General features: G+C 46.5%; 1 protein-coding gene across 4 annotated transcripts in view; it reads right to left on the reverse strand.

Annotated features, from left to right (window-relative positions):
- The window catches only part of trrap (transformation/transcription domain-associated protein), a 209395-nt gene that overhangs the window by 53638 nt on the left and 138157 nt on the right, over nt 1-17600 (reverse strand). For all 4 annotated transcript variants that reach the window (XM_063221633.1, XM_063221634.1, XM_063221631.1 and 1 more), the window contains exons 59-62: nt 15170-15365; nt 11714-11979; nt 8526-8626; nt 3958-4159 (exon numbers count right to left, since the gene is read on the reverse strand). In XM_063221633.1, coding sequence (XP_063077703.1) covers nt 3958-4159; nt 8526-8626; nt 11714-11979; nt 15170-15365 — 765 coding nt within the window. The remainder of the gene's footprint in view (nt 1-3957; nt 4160-8525; nt 8627-11713; nt 11980-15169; nt 15366-17600) is intronic.

Here is a 17600-nt window from a genome sequence, read left to right on the forward strand (position 1 = left end):
GAGCCTTTTAAAACAGTCAAATTTTATTTTTGTTATAGTGTTAAACATCAATGTTAACTAGGCAACAGCACAAAGTCCCCTTCCGTCCATCAGAGTTTAACTGGCTACATATAATTAGGCCTAGTTCTACAGTTGATTGCAGTTAAGGACAGCGCAGTGAATCTGATGGATATGCTCAATTATCTCGCATTTTGCCGTCCGGAATCCCCATTCAATGCCACGTGGATATAGCCTACACTACTGTAACGTAAGTCATAGTCTACTCTGTTCTGCTAATCTGTCATTGTTTGTAAATTCATGTTCATTTAATTTAAAATGGTCAGCATAAAGGCTGGGAACAGTCACTTGCGCTAAGGTGGAGAGAGAGGGGGGAGAGGGTGACCGACCTGCACTTGCTTGTAGGCTACTGTAGCCTAGTCAGCTGCATGCTGTTACATTATGCCTTTCAGTTGGCTGATCGAAATCAGTCTTTCCACACTCAATATCCTATGTAGTCTTTGTGTTTTATGCTTGTAAAAGTAGTAGGATTTTAATAGCGTCGTCCGCCGGTGGTCATTCTATTTTATTTTATTTTTTAAACCGTGGGCACCGTGCGGTTGCCCACTACCCCGTTCCGTGACATGCAAACCGTACGGTCTCGGTTTGCAACGCAAACCGTACCATGCCTAGCACGCACGCACGCGCACAAGCACGCACACGCACGCACGCACGCACGCACGCACGCACGCTCGCAGGCACGCACCCCTTGTGTGTCTCTTGTTTGGTTTTAGGCAGGGTACCCATATCCTCGTCCTACCCCTCTGCATTGATCAAGGCTGGCTTGCTTACACAGGGACTTAAGACTGCCAGCAGCATCCAGACTAGCAAGATATAGCAGCTGAGGCCATGTTGTATTGATTTACTGGGGGTGCAGTGTGGGCATGGGGTTGCGGAATGTGCACGTCAGTGTGCTGGAGTACCACACGGAGACAGGAGCGGAGAGAGAGAGAGAGAGAGAGAGAGAGCGTGCGCGAGAGAGAGAAAGCGAGAGCGAGAGCGAGAGAGAGAGAGAGAGAGAGAGCGCAAGAGAGCGAGTAAGAGAGTGAGCATGAGACAGCGAGAGAGAGGTCACACAAGAGAGTGAGAGGTGTAGGGGGGTTTCAGGTGCAAGACAGTGCTGGGCAGATTGTATAGACAGAGGGGAGCTCTTAGCCTGGATGGTATGGGGTACAGAGAGCTGGGGGCAGAGAGCAGGGAAGGGAAGAGGTGGTACAGGTGTTGCCAACATGGTGGCCACGGGTGCCAGGAAACCCTCCAGGGGCTTCGGATGTTCATAAATAGTGACAAATATACACATTTTGTCACAGTTTATGCTTTTCTTAACCTAAATAAGATAACTATATCAAGACATTGGTAGAGGATTCTGAACAAACAAGTAGCCCTTGGGCAGCCCTCAGACTAGGGGTGTAAATCATGTTTAATTTGTGCCGATGCATTGATCCTACAACCAACAATTCGATTAATTGATGCGTCCGCAAGAGAAAGATTAATCTTTTTTCTTGCTACATTTGTTATAATTGGGGAAAAAAGGAGGACCACTGAATTAAATCGAATCAAATCGAAATGAATCGTGGGTATGAGAATAAGAAACTATCAAAAACAGAGGGAAGGGGGGGGGGAGAAAAAAAAGAGACCAATGAGAGGGGAGAGATTAGATAAGCAGAGCGGATCAAGAGGGACTGAGAGTGGGAGAGGTGTAGGGATAAAACGAAAGATGGAAAAACCATCTATAGTAGATGGACTGATGAAGAGAGGAATAGTGCATGTGTGCACAATCCGTGTGTGTGTGTGTGTGTGTGTGTGTCTGTGTGTGTCTGTGTGTGTGTCTGTGTGTGTGTCTGTGTGTGTGTCTGTGTGTGTGTGTGTGTGTGTGTGTGTGTGTGTGTCTGTGTGTGTGTGTCTGTGTGTGTGTGTCTGTGTGTGTGTGTCTGTGTGTGTGTGTGTCTGTGTGTGTGTGTCTGTGTGTGTGTGTCTGTGTGTCTGTGTGTCTGTGTGTGTGTGTGTCTGTCTGTGTGTGTGTCTGTCTGTGTGTGTGTGTCTGTCTGTGTGTGTGTCTGTCTGTCTGTGTGTCTGTGTGTGTGTGTGTCTGTGTGTGTGTGTGTGTGTGTGTCTGTGTGTGTGTGTCTGTGTGTGTGTGTGTCTGTGTGTGTGTGTCTGTGTGTGTGTGTGTCTGTCTGTGTGTCTGTGTGTCTGTGTGTCTGTGTGTGTGTGTGTCTGTGTGTGTGTGTGTGTCTGTGTCTGTGTCTGTGTGTGTGTGTGTGTGTGTGTGTGTGTGTGTGTGTGTGTGTGCACGCTCGTGCATTTGCCCATCAGTGTTGGTGAATGAAAGAGGTTAAGAGGTCCCAGAGACAGACAACCACCCACCCACCCACACCGCCAGGATTGATGACCAGGGTATGGCTCACATCGGAGAGGAAAGAGGCAGAGCTGGTCTGCTGGATGACCTCGGCACAAGGTAAGAGCGCCAGCGAGCCAGAGAGACCCAGGGGGAAATCACATCCAATCTAACTCCCCCACCCCCTCAAATCCCCAGAACTGATCTCAAGCAAGCTACGCATGCACGCACACGCACACGCACAGAAAAGCATTGATTGCTCCACCTGACTCAACTGTGGTCTAGCATAGGGAGGACAAAGCAAGATCAAAAGTGGCCAGGGACCGATTGCCACAGCCCTTTGTCTTTGACTTCTAACGCTGAGCTTCCTTTCAATGCAAATTGTGTTTGTGCATGAAATCAATTCTACATTCATGTACAATTGACTGCATACACATGGCATTGTACATTCATGTACAATTGCCGCTCATGCAAATAGCAGATGTGAGGAGAGCGTAGAGAAAAGCTGTACACTAATTATTTCCTGTTGGAGTAAACGGGTTATTGAATAATGTCTATTGTCTGTGTGAGCTTGTTTTGATATTCAATAGCTGTGTTCTTCTGCAGTGGTGTGTTTTGTGTGTCCGTAACACCTCTGTGTTATTGTTCACACACACACACAATCTCACACACACACGTAAGGAATACTGCATGTCCTCAACTACACCAGACCGCTAGGCCCAGGGCCTATTAGTAATGTCAGGCAAACCTACACACCCCTCAAGATGCCAACGTACGAGAGCGATAGAGATAGATAGATAGATAGATAGATAGATAGATAGATAGATAGATAGATAGATAGATAGATAGATAGATAGATAGATAGATAGATAGAGCGAGGGAGAGAGAGAGAGAGAGAGAGAGAGAGAGAGAGAGAGAGAGAGAGAGAGAGAGAGAGAGAGAGAGAGAGAGCAGGAAACCCATCCCTGTGTGCTTTTTTTCTCCAGTTATATTGGATTTGCAGTACTGTGGCGTGTCACATTTCACACAAACGGCATAACACAAAAATATTATTATTGTTCATATTGTGGTAATCGCCACCACCACGCTAACCCCCACAATGTACAGGAAACAACAATCGAAGACCTGGAATATATACATTACATGTGTGGGGATGGATAGAGGGGGGTAACAACAACGGTAATGTGTATGGGAAGGGAGGGAGAGAGCGAGGGATAGAGAGGGAGTAGAATGTGCGGGAAAGAGAGAGGAGGCATTTCCTGAAAATAAAATAATAATTAAAAAAAAAAACACTTAAGGAGACAGAAATAGTCCTGTGATGCTACATGTATGTCTTGTTATTCGTGTTAACCTGTTATATATTTGCCGTTACCAGAAAGGCAATGACCAAGTCATAGTGCATTACTAAAGGTCCTGTGTTATATCATAGTAGAGTAATACTGTGGTAGTTAACTTTCCAATGTCTATTACAGGGTCATTTGATGACTCTCTCCCCCTGTTCGCCTCTCAAACTGTCCTGTCAATAAAGTTGTGAAAGACCACAAAAAATAAAAAATACAAGTAGAAGAAAGCAGGGGCCTCACCTTAGCCAGGTACTTGCGCGACTTGCTCTCGTTCTGGTGTCGGCAGGCGTGCAGGTAGCAGGTGATGGCCGAGACGCCCAGCTGCGGCTGGCGCTCCTTCACGAAGATGTTCTCCAGGTAGTCGCCCCACATGGCCCAGGCCTTCACCAGCACGTCGTGCATCTGGACGGCCGCGCTGAACGCCTTGTTCGCCTCCTCAGACCTGCGGAGGAATCAAACATCAGAGCGGGGTTAGAGGAATGATGAAAGGTGAGATGAGATGATGATGAAAGAAAGAGAGGAATCATGAAAAAGAGGGGAGGAAATAGTAATAGCGGCACATGGTCCATGGTCCATGGAGATGTAGGGAAAAAAGAGCAATATAGGGAGACAAAGAGAACAATGGCTAGAGGCAGAGGGGGATGGGGCAAGAGGCATAGGAAGGATGAGAAGGATAGACAGAAAGACACCAACTGGAGAAGATGCATGGGAGTTAGAGTGGAGGAGAGAGAAAAAAGAGCCAGACACACAATAAGAAATGGATAGACTCAAGAGACAGAGAGTGGGAGGGAAGAGACAAAGGCGTCAGGGGTGAGCGTGGGAAGAATGTTTACTTTAAAAGTCAGATATGGTTTCTGGCAGATGACAGCCGTAAGGGCATACAAGCACGAAACTGTTAGATTTAATATAATATAATATAATATAATATAATATAATATAATATAATATAATATAATATAATATAATATAATATATGTATCAACTCCAGTCTTGTCAGCAGACAAGCCCAATGATTTAATAGCAGTGCACATATTGATTTTTTTTCTTTCTCAATTTCTAGGAACTTTGCTGAACTCTTTGAATTCCCAGAGTGCTTGTTTTGCGTATGATTCTCCTTGAGTGTCCGAACATGTTGGTGTTTTTTTTAATATACAGGTCCTTCTAAAATAATTAGCATATTGTGTTAAAGTTCATTTTTTCCCCATAATGTAATGATAAAAAATAAACTTTCATATGTTTTACATTCATTGCACACCAACTGAAATATTTCAGGTCTTGTTTTGTTTTAATATTGATGATTTTGGCATACAGCTCATGAAAACCCAATATTCATATCTCAAAAAATTAGCATATCATGAGAAGGTTGTCTAAACAAGCTATTAACCTAATCATCTGAATTAACCAATTAACTCTAAACACTGGTAAAAGCTTCCTGAGGCTTTCAAAAGTCTCAGCCTTGTTCATTACTCAAAACCGCAGTCATGGGTTAGACTGCTGACCTGACTGTGTTTAACATTGAAGTCAATGGCAGTGGCATTGCATGAGGGTTATGAAAGCCCAGACATCATTGATGCTTATGCTTAGCTGTCAGCTGTTTTTTGTTCTTTGATCTGGTGACCCACACTTCCCTCTTCATTATACTCCATAGATTTCCATACCAAGTTTTTCTATTTTTAAGAAAAATCTAATTCTGATTTGCCAGAAATGAAACCCATTGAAAGTCAATGGAATGTTCTGTCTGAAATTAATTACCCATTTCACTGTCAAGCACTCTCATCAGTCATTGTTTTCATAAATATGGCAAAACAAAAGGGATCAAATGTCGGATGTCGTTTAAACAAAAACAAATGAAAAATATATAAATAAATGATAAAAGATAGGGAAATGTAGCTGACAAGGGCTTCAGAAATGAATGTTAACTCAACTTTGACTGGTCCCTGCACTGCTACCTATTGATTCTGGAACCAAAGACTGCAAAACGGTCAGAGACAGAGAGAGAGAGAGAGAGAGAGAGAGAGAGAGAGAGAGAGAGAGAGAGAGAGAGAGAGCGAGCGAGCGAGCGAGCGAGCGAAAGAGTGTGATGTAGGGAAATGGAAAAAGAGAGAGGGCGTGCGAATGAGAGCAAGTGGGTGAATGAAGGAGAGGAGCAGTAGCCATTTCCTGCCGATCAATTTTTGGCAAGAACTTTCCGACTCTGTGTGTGTGTGTGTGTGTGTGTGTGTGTGTGTGTGTGTGTGTGTGTGTGTGTGTGTGTGTGTGTGTGTGTGTGTGTGTGTGTTTGTGTGTTTGTGTGTTTGTGTTTGTTTCTCTGCATATGTCTGCCTGTGTGTGTCTCTCTATTTAGATACACAGAGGAAGCAGGGGCGGGTGTACGGATGCATAAGCAAGACACATCTACAATGTAATAGAGTAATGTGGCAGCTATGACTATGACAGCTATGTTATTCATAACCTCTGGTCAGATATGGGAATAGTGTGTGGCCAAGGAGGCCAATGACGATTGGGGTGAGTGCGTGTAAGCGTGTGTTTCTGAGAGAGACAAAGTTGGTGTTTGCCGTTTCCAAAGGGTCATATGCTCCCTCACACATACGCAAAGTCTTTGGTGTAGCGGTCAGAGCCCCAGTTTAGTACCCCAGAAGGTCCGGGTTCGAGTCCTGGTGGGGAAACAACTCCAGTTCGCCACAACGCTGCTGAAATTACCAGTACATGTTGTCCACATCCACCTGTCTTGATGTCTGGTGAGGTGCCTTGGTCTCTCTACTAAAAGGAGGCCATTGGGGTAGTCAGAACAATCAGCACAGGTTGCTGTACTGCCTCCAGCCATAACACCCGGGGCCACAGCCATAATTACGACCCACAAGCCCCCACCTGCCTCTCTCACACCCTCAAGTCCTCCACGGCTCAGCCCTGTTTAATACTTAATATTCCCTCAGAGAGCGTGTGCACATGTGCGTGTGTGCGAGCGTGCGTGCATGGGATGATACCATTGGGCCTTGCACAGGCGATGTGTGTATGTGTGCGTGTGCGTGTGCGTGTGTGTGTGTGTGTGTGTGTATGTGTGCGTGTGCGTGTGCGTGTGTGTGTGTGTGCTGCCGCGTGCGTTTAACAGACACTTGTGCTGATGACGGTAGATTCCACAAATTGCTACTGAGTTAATTATTCAGCAGCGGAAGTTTAATAAGCAGCAGTGCATCCCCCCACAACCACCCCCACCCCAACTCCCTCATCCTCCATCCACCCTCGACCCACCACACCACAGGGGGTCACCATCATGCCTTCCATGATGAAATGAAGAGGGGAGTGAGGGATAACGGGGGGAGGTTTAGAGAGAGAGAGAGAGAGAGAGAGAGAGAGAGAGAGACAGAGAGAGAGACAGAGAGAGAGACAGAGAGAGAGACAGAGAGAGAGAGAGAGAGAGAGAGAGAGAGAGAGAGAGAGAGAGAGAGAGAGAGAGAGAGAGAGAGAGAGAGAGAGAGAGAGAAGGAATGAATCCCTGACAGCCCTGAAAGTCGTTGCTTTGATCTTCATTTTAACGGTAACTTGTTTTCCCCTGGACCAGCGTGTTTCATAATCAGGCTGCTTCTTTTTTTTTTTGAATAACAGCACTCGCTACATGCAGCAATTTTCAGAGGAGGAGCAACAGCCCTCGGCTACAAATCAGAGAAGGTGTTCTTGCTAAAATAAAATAAAACACACACACACACTCACTCTCACACGCATCACAATTCCGTTGTGTTATGGCGTTCACTGGAGAAGAGAAACCGAATGTGTGTGTTTGTGCGCATGTTTGCGTTATGAACACCTTTCTGTGATACTCTCTCAAGGACAGTCCACAGCCTCAGAAGTTCGCCCACTAAAAAGGATACGCTGCCGCTCATTATGAGACCAGAGAGGTAAAACATGGAATTTCTTACCGGACTTCACACTGCCAGTCACTCCCCCAGTCTGTGCGTGTGTGTGTGTGTGTGTGTGTGTGTGTGTGTGTGTGTGTGTGTGTGTGTGTGTGTGTGTGTGTGTGTGTGTGTGTGTGTGTGTGTTTGTGTTTTCATGTGCGGGTGCCCGTGTGTGTGCGTGTGTCCTTCCTAAGGTATTACACTTTTAATATCCAACCTTTTTTCATTTGCCCTTTACCACTCAGCTTTCACTGGGCCCTCTCCTGTCTAACAGAGGCACTCTGTGCAAATGTAAGTATTTCATTACAAGGTGTTTGTTCTTCTGGCGTTCCCTTCAGACAGAAGCTTAGAGACAAACACACACAGACATGGACAGAACCAGGAGGCAAGAGAAGAGAGGAGCCAGACATGCAGACAAAGGCACACGTCCAGACAGTGAGCCAGGGGGAAAATAAATAGGAAAAAAGCAAGCTTTGGTCTCAGAGCCATGTAATATTGAGAAAAATAACGAATGGCACTGGAGGTGTAAGGTAGAGAAATGGGGGTGGGGGCGCATTAGGAGGAAAAATGGAGGTAGGGAGAGAGAGGCAATGGGAGGAGAGGAGGTATCAAGAGGATGAATTAGGAAGGAAAGGAGATTAAAACGAGAATGATGAACAGAAGGATGGTGAGGAGGACAAGGAAGGGATGGAAGAAGGGAGGAGGAGAGAGAGGGGGGGGGCAGGGAAGACAGAACTAAGGAAGGAACGAAGAACGAATGCATAAGGAAGGGACAAAAAAAGACGACAGGATGAAGAGGGAAGGGAAGAAGGAGAGTATACTAAAGAAAAGAAGACGAAGACGATGTGGGAAGAGATGAGAAAGGGAGAACAAGGGGAGGATGAAGAGGGAGAGAGAGGAGGAAGAGTAGCCTACTTGTTGATCTGGGCCAGGAACATGCCCTTGAGGGCGTAGAATTCGGCAGTCATCTCCTTGGTGAAGTACTTCAGGTTGGTGGACTCAATCACCTCCAAGCCCTACCAACAAACACACACGCACACGAACATGCACACGCACACGCACACGCACGGAGAAAAGCAAAAACAACACGGTGAGGCTCGGACTATATTTGACCTCTTTATAAGCACAAAATATTAATGACAACAATGACTATGGAGAGCAATTCGACGCTTCTGATGATTTTTTTTTGGGGGGGAAAGGGAGAAATGGGCAGATAAGAGAGAGAGAGAGGGAAAGACAGGGAGAGAAAACCCGAGAGAGACAATGAGACTAGAAGTCTCACACACCAAAAGATAGATTGAGAGGGGAAAAACAGATCTGAAGAGGGAAAAAATTACAGATTGTGACAAGGGAAAATATAAAATGAATGACAGAGAGAGAGAGAGAGAGAGAGAGAGAGAGAGAGAGAGAGAGAGCGAGAGAGAGCGAGAGAGAGCGAGAGAGAGAGAGAGAGAGAGAGAGAGAGAGAGAGTGAGAGAGAGAGGGAAAGAGAGAGAGAGGGGATGGAAGAAAACGGTAATCAGAGTGAGTTTGTGTAGGCTAAAAACAACAAGATCCATCATCTCTCTGAGACACTAATTCAGCCCCCCCGGGGCCTCAGGGTGGCACCCCCACGGCAAGTTCAGGCTCGGCTGGATCATACATGAGAGGGGAGACCATCATCCGTTTCCATTACGCCACGCGGCATTGCCTTGTGTTCTGACACAGACAGACACATACACCATCCTCAGGCAACATGCGGTGTGTGTGTGTGTGTGTGTGTGTGTCTGTGTGTCTGTGTGTGTGTGTGTGTGTGTCTGTGTGTGTCTGTGTGTGTCTGTGTGTCTGTGTGTGTGTGTGTCTGTGTCTGTGTGTGTGTGTGTGTGTGTGTGTGTGAGCGTTTATTGCCTTTGAAAATTAGGCCCAGAGGTCTGACATGACTAAACGGGGACTCCTCAAAGGCCCACCACCCACATATGGACACGCACACGCGCACACGCGCGCGCGCACACGCACACGCACGCGCACACACACACACTTGGGGAAGGAGGGAGGGGGAGGATAGATGATGATGTGAGGAGGAGAAGAGCGAAAGCAGGGGAGTGCAATATAACGAAGAGGTGAGAGGGAGAAGAGGATGACAAGAGAAGAGAGGAGAGAAAAGGTGACAGATATGAGAGGGGATGGAAAGGATGCACAGAGGAATGAGGGGAAGAGAAGAGAGAGGGAGTAGAGAAGGAAAAGAGAAGGAGGAGAGGAGCTAATCAGGCCATCTGAGAGGTGAGAGGCGAGTAATGGCGAGTCGCAATACATCTGAGCCGGCGTAATGGCTAGGGAGGAGATGTGGAGGGGGATGAGAAATGAGAAAAGAAAAACAGGGGGGAAGCGAGAGAGAGAGAGAGAGAGAGAGAAAGGTGAGATGAGATTAGATGAGATGAGCTAGTGTGAGAGAGAAGGAGCTCCAGAGAGAAGCCAGAGATGAGAGAGATGAGAGAGATGAGAGAGAGGTGAGAGAGGTGAGATGAGATGAGATGAGATGAGATGAGATGAGATGAGATGAGCTAGTGTGAGAGAGAAGGAGCTCCAGAGAGAAGCCAGAGATGGTAATAGGCAGGTGTGTGTGTAAAAGAAAGAAAGAAAGAAAGAAAGAAAGAGAGAAAGAGAGAGAGAGAGAGAGAGAGACGGACAGATGGTTGGGGGGATTGCAGCTAAATGAATGAAGAGAAATGGAGTGAAAGGCCAGCCACCTCTTTCTCCCGCCCTCCCCTGAACACTTCACCCGTTCACCTGTCTGTCATTACGGCCTGGGCACTCTTAACGAGCTGCTGCGCTCCATTGGTCTGTCACCTTGTTAATCTCACCTGTGATGGCACGGCCATAGCCAATCAGAGACTAGTAAATACTCCTGCAACCAATCAGGGACTTCGATATACTTTTTTGAGGTAGTGTACTCAAATTGTTGGGTGCAAACAACTGAATCAGTACCTTAGAAAAGTAGAAAAGCAACACTGTTGTCTATGATATTCATATTGATAGCTAAGAGAATGGCTTTTCTAGAGCCAATCGAAAATTAAGGCACTATTCCACAGCGTATAGGGGTACTCCCGCAGCAGTGGCAATTTAAGAGTCAAGACAGAATGTCATAGAAACATGTAAAAGAGCTTATCTAACAAGCCGTGCAAATGCCCCATTTCGCAGTGTGTCCGTGCATGTGTGACCGTGCGTGTGTGTCCTAACTCAACCCCATTGTTTGGTGTGGTGTCAGGAGAAAGACGCTAAAAATGAGAAATTGATTTGAGCCCCAGCATCTTGCGATGTGATGCAACTTGATAGCAACCAAAAAGCCGAGAAATAACATGGGTATTTTAGAGCGGCCAGAAAGTAAACAATACAAACAAAAAATTGTTCACGCACACACACAGACACACAAGATTGCTTTGATAAATTCTGCATCTGTCCAAATGAAGTTGGAGTGTGCTTTGATTAACTTGCAATATTAAACAGCAACATGATGAAACCGAGGAATTTGACTACGGCAACGTTGTTTCTTCCAAGATGCGGTGGAATAAATAGGCTTCTTTTACACCCTGGAACTGATTTTCTTCACAGACCGTTTCTGATTGCAAAGAATTCTGGGGATTTTCTACCCTCATTAAGTTTGCAGCTTTTGCTGACTTCTCCACCCTCCCTCTGCAGTGGAATTTCTAAGGGGGATTAGAGGTGGTGCCATCCTTTTGACCTGGTGTGTGTGTGTGTGTGTGTGTGTGTGTGTGTGTGTGTGTGTGTGTGTGTGTGTGTGTGTGTGTGTGTGTGCACACATATTAGTGCATCTCTCCTCATCCATACCTGCATTTGTTCTTGCCTGTGTGTGCATGTGTGTGTGTGTGTGTGTGTGTGTGTGTGTGTGTGTGTGTGTGTGTGTGTGTGTGTGTGTGTGTGTGTGTGTGTGTGTGTGTGTGTGTGTGTGAGTGTTCTCACTTATTTATTCTCGTCTGTGCGCAGGTGAGTGTGTGTGTGTGTGGGGGGGATGTCTGTGCTTATGTGAGCGTGCATTTGTGTGTGCGTGTGCCTGCATATGTGTAGGCATACGAGTGTTATGTAGTTGCGCTCGTGCTGCATCGTACCTGCATGCACTCGTTCTTGCCCATGACGCCGGCCAGCTGCAGGTAGCACTTGACCTGCTGGCGGATCTTCTGGAAGCAGTCCACGATGGGCACGGTGGGGATGGTGTGGATGCGGCTCAGGATGTCCAGCGCCACGTTGACCAGGCCCTGCTTGCGGCCGATCTTGCCGTACTGGATGATGGCCGAGGCCGAGGCGTGCACGCCCAGCATGGCGTTGTTGGTGTTGGGGTCGTGCTGCGTGTTGTTCTCGTAGGCGGACACGATGGCTAGGGGGGGGGAAGAGAGAGTGTGAGGGGAGGGGAGGAAGGAGAAGAGTGAGGATTCATATAATGAATAATTTAACCCATTTTAGCCTAAGCCCTTTTTAGCAAAAGGTGCCCTCTCCCTTTTAAAACCTAAATATCTCAGCCTCCAAAGCACATAAAACATGAAATAAGTTGCATTTATAAGCTAGAAGCTTAAAGGGCCGTACACACACGTCGCTGCTATTTACTCGCTACTTGCTCACTCGCCTACTTGCCACTCGCTCTGGGTGATTTTGTTTACTGGTTGTCATGGTTCCCGCTGTCCGCGCCAACGTCCGTACGAAACAAAATGTAGGCCTACGCTGTTTAACGTTGATCGTGTGCTGTGCACACCCATGCATATGAGCCTTTGATGGTGTACACTGTATTGGATGTATTTTCCTCAACACTTCAAAGTGTGATGGCGTGCAGAAGTTGGGTGGTCAGAACACCACAGGGGCAACGTCACCTGTCAATAATCTGTATCCTGCATTCCAATTGGTTACTCGCTTAACTCGCGTCGCTCGAAGATAAAATAAGTTTATCTCGGAACCCGCCCACATCGCATCGCTTGTACTCTCCTTGCCTACTCGCCAGCGAGACTCGCTGGAACACGTAGACATTCTATTGACTTCATCCGCTGAGCGAGTAACTAGCAGCGACGTGTGTGTACGGCCCTTAATTTTGCACTACAATACGTTTATTCAGCTCTAACATACCCATATTTGTAATAAAACAGCTCAAATATCAAGAACGTAAATGCAACGTATATGTCGCTCCAGGACACAATGGGTTAATATAGGATTAATATACTGGATGATGGCAGAGGCCTCCGCGTGCACGGCCAGCATTGTGTTGTCGTTGTTGGGGTTGTAGCGAGTGTGCATGTGTCGCATTAATAATCATGTGTCTGTATGTATATGTAATGACAACAGTATGTGTGTAAATGCAATTCGGCAATTCAATTTAAACTGTTTTGTGCCCTCATGTGAACTTTCACCGATTGTTATTTGACTCAATACAAGGTTGTTCAATGTCCTTCAAAAATAAAGGCAAAGTCAAAGTGTGCTGTACATTATATTATAATTCCATATGTAACACATATTACACAGAGGATTGGAAATTAACTTCCCTATGCAAGTATACTTCCCCTAACCTTGCACAATAGCCTGTATTCAATTTTTACATACCCACTCCTTTAAATGACTGCCTGTGGATTTAATGTGAAACGAAAGCAAAAAAAAAAGTCTCCAGTGTGCTGGCGGTTGTACTTTTTTTTTTTTTAAACTTCGTTTAAGACCATAAACACAATACTGAAAAAAAGCTTATTTTTAAACTCAACTCATTAATTCTAATTATTCCTCCATTATGTACCCGAGCCTTGACAGCCAGATGACCTCCGCTGATTCTGCTCTTGCATTGTGGGAAGTTATGCCGCCTACACAACTTACACTTTTTTTCACGGCAATGTTGGCACTCTGTATTGCCACTGTACCAAAATCAGGGCATAGAATCGAGAAGGCACATTCATTCAAGATGCCCCCGTGTGCCCTGTGAGCTCGTGTCAGCATTCGCATGGCTAGAACTCAGAGGGGGGCAGCTGGAAGCCTGAAAAGCAGTAGTAGCAGCTGCACTCCAACTCTGACCCGCAGGCAGTTGGGAGTCAGAAACTTGACATCTACAAGTAACTGGCATCCATAACCCTGACCCCTTGTGAAGGGGTTAGCTACGCTTTTACAATCGCTCCAGTTTGCAGTTCAAGAGCCAGCGGGCGGGGGTGGAGATAACAAATGTTCTCCAAGCTTGTGCAGGGTCTCCGAGGGGGGTGGACACGTGTGTGTGTGTGTGTGTGTGTGTGTGTGTGTGTGTGTGTGTGTGTGTGTGTGTGTGTGTGTGTGTGTGTGTGTGTGTGTGTGTGTGTGTGAGTGTGTTTTTCTCTGCACACTACACTACACCAATACACTGACATATCGCCATCGTGAGATCTGTATGTGCCGTCAACACTCTAGTTCAGACTCTAGTTATTATGCGCTAACAATATGTGCCTGTAGGCTTTTTCCTTTTCTGTTTCCATATGACCTTGGTAGCATGTTGTGCGAACTGATGGTGGTGTTTGGAAGAGGTCCCTGGGTTTCTCCCTTTGTAAAGCCCAGATAATGACCATCATAGGCTCGCGTGTGTGTGTGTGTGTGTGTGTGTGTGTGTGTGTGTGTGTGTGTGTGTGTGTGTGTGTGTGTGTGTGTGTGTGTGTGTGTGTGGTGGGCAGAAATGCCGTCTAGATAACTGGAGGTGGGAGTCAAGAAGGTTATGCCTGACTGAAAGCGTGTGTGTGTGTGTGTGTGTGTGTGTGTGTGTGTGTGTGTGTGTGTGTGTGTGTGTGTGTGTGTGTGTGTGTGTGTGTGTGTGTGTGTGTGTGTGTGTGTGTGTGTGTGTGTGTGTCAGAGAATGATGACAAGGTGGTCTGCATGAATGTGTGTGTAGGATGGAGGAGGCTACATGCACAGCAGTGGTTTTCAAACCCCAGGGTGTTTACACTACCACTCGGCTTGACCATTAAAAACACATTTAACTTTGTTCCTTATGTATAGCCTCCAGGAGGACACATTTTACACACGCAGGCATGCAAGCACACATTCATGCACACACACACTACCCAAGGGTATTTTTTAAAGTAATTGTAATGTAATGTAGACATGAATGTAACATTACTGTGACCCTGTTAGTGATGCTTCCTGACAATGCAATGTAGACATGAATGTAACGTTATGGTAACCTACCCTGGTAGTTGTGCTGTCTGATAATGTAATGTAATGCTACTGTAATCTAGCCTGGTAGTGGTGCTGTCTGATGCAGGGGAATGTAAAGTAGACGTGAACGTAACGTTACGGTAACGTACCCTGGTAGTGGAGGTGTCTGATGCAGGGGAATGTAATGTAGACGTGAACGTAACGTTATGGTAACGTACCCTGGTAGTGGAGGTGTCTGATGCAGGGGAATGTAATATAGACGTGAATGTAACGTTATGGTAACGTACCCTGGTAGTGGTGCTGTCTGGTGCAGGGCAATGTAATGTAGACGTGAATGTAACGCTACGGTAACGTACCCTGGTAGTGGTGCTGTCTGATGCAGGGGAATGTAATATAGACGTGAATGTGACATCACTGTAACCTACCCTGGTAGTGGTGCTGTCTCCACATGAAGATGCTGCTCCAGTGCGAGAGGTCGTCGGACACGATGGGCAGCCGGTTCCTCCAGGTCTTCACCACCGTCTTCATGTCGTGCAGGCTGTTGTTGCGGCCCAGGTTGGCCGGCTGCAGGCCCAGGTTGATCTGCGCCGCCTCCTGCAGCTCAATGATCTGCTGGGCGGCCTGGAGAGGACACAGAGTACGTAGACAGACGTTAGAATATAGAAAGACAAGAGAGCACATGGACAGACGTGGGCAATAAGAGCTGGAGCGTTCTTGGGATGGCTGCAGGTCCAGGTTTATCTACATAGCCTCCTGTAGCTTAATGATGACACACACAGATCACTGTTAAGAAGTTATTTGGGAGAAGACACAGATGATGATGATGATGATGATGATGATGATGATGGATGATTTCAAGCACACAGAGAACCTTGCCTGTGTCCACACCTAATCTAAAACAAATCTGGTTAAGCTGAAAATCAGAGTGTTTGGGCATTGAACATATGTTGCAACACAAACACAAAAAGTTTCACGAAGCAAACCGTGCCAACAATGTAAAGTTCAGCAGGTTCATCCGGCTAAAAGCCTACTGTTATTCACCTGGCTGAGAGGAAATAAGCTTAGTAGATTCTTCATTCCACACATGCATTGACAACCTCTGGTTAGAGATCCTATACATATCTTATTTTTCCGCAAAATAAAATTAAGGAACAGGTAGGTAGAAAAGGAAACATAAAAAAGGAGCCATACTGAGCTCCAGACAGGAGACTTTGCGTCTCGTTCACAAAAAACAAAAAATAAACACAGATCTGATGAAAACAAGCACAGAGCCGGAGATACAGACAGAGATGGATAGGCAGATGGAAGGATGACCGGACTTGAGAAATGGATGGATGAGATTCTCGCTCTCGCTCTCTTGCTCTCCCTAACTCGGCATCGCAACACCAACCCACCCCCCATCACCACCACCCCACCCCACCCCCTCAGGGTGTGACTACTGTGGCACACCAAATCTCAAAGCCATTTCAGACACTGCATTACAGGCTTATGATCTTTATTGGGGAGGGAAAAAAAATAAAAGAATAGAGAAGGAGAGGAGGGGGGAGGATGGGGAAAAGTAAGTCTGGAAAAATAAGGTGTGTGGCGCCGAGTGAAATGGAGGGATCAATGTAACTTTAAAACAATTTACAGAGAAGACAAGAACAATGTGAGAAGGTAGCTGTGGAAAAGAGAGAAAGCAAGGCAGAGAGAGAATGAAAAACAGAGAAAGAGAGAGGTGAAAGGATGAAAGAGAATGTAGGAAAAAGAATGAGACAGAAAGAGACAGTGAGCAAGAGAGAAAACAAAAGAGACAGTAAGGAGAGAGAGAGAGAGAGAGAGAGAGAGAGAGAGAGAGAGAGAGAGAGAGAGAGAGAGAGAGAGAGAGAGAGAGAGAGAGAGAGAGAGAATGAGTAAGAAAGAAAGAAAGGAATATTGGGATTTAATGATTGCTTATTGTTTATTAACACATTCACTGGAAAGAAAGAAAGAAAGAAAGAAAGAAAGAAAGAAAGAAAGAAAGAAAGAAAGAAAGAAAGAAAGAAAGAAAGCGTGGGCATTTCCAGCATATGCAGTCATCTCACATGAAACACAGACTTGCACACAGGGGGATTTCGTCGGCACTCGCTCGGTGGCTGGCTGGCTGGCTGCCTGTACAACAGCGGTAATCAATCCAGTTCAGGAAGAAAACGCCTCATTGCTTAATTGCAACGCTCTGTTAATCAATAGGTTTTGATGTGGCCATCGATAGGCCAGGCCAGGAATTTGGACCTGCTCTGCGTGTGGTCTCGCAGATTATCTGGGGAGAATCTGATCATCCCCAGACACAAATACAATTAAGGGGGAGCGAAAGATGATGAGGAGAAAGGGGGGTGTGGGTGGGAAGGAAGAGAGGAGGGGAGGAAGAGAGGATGCTCAGCAGAAGGTAAAAGAGGAGGAGAGGATCAGAGAGGCGGGCGAGCAGGAGGGAGGAGGGCAGAGGGGATGAGGAGAGAAGAGAAGAGAAGAGGAGAGGAGAGGAAATCACAGAAATAGGAGGAAAAACGAAAGGAGAAGACACGAGAGAGAGAGAGAGAGAGAGAGAGAGAGAGAGAGAGAGAGAGAGAGAGAGAGAGAGAGAGAGAGAGAGAGAGAGAGCGAGAGGGAAAGAGGAAGGGTGGAGGAGAGGAGAGGAGAGGAGAGGAGAGGGAGATGAGGGGAAGGGAGATGAGGGGAAGGGAGATGAGGGGAGATGAGGGGGAGGGAGAAGGGGAGATGAGGGGAGGAGAAGAAGAGGCATGAGGGGTGGAGAAGAGGGTAGGCGAGGGGTGGAGAAGAGGGGAGGTGAAGGGAGGAGAAGAAGGGAGGTGAGGGGTGGAGAAGAGGGGAGGTGAGGGG

The sequence above is a fragment of the Engraulis encrasicolus genome, chromosome 17 (genome assembly GCF_034702125.1).
Source record: "Engraulis encrasicolus isolate BLACKSEA-1 chromosome 17, IST_EnEncr_1.0, whole genome shotgun sequence".
In the NCBI taxonomy this organism is placed as follows: Eukaryota; Metazoa; Chordata; class Actinopteri; order Clupeiformes; family Engraulidae; genus Engraulis; species Engraulis encrasicolus.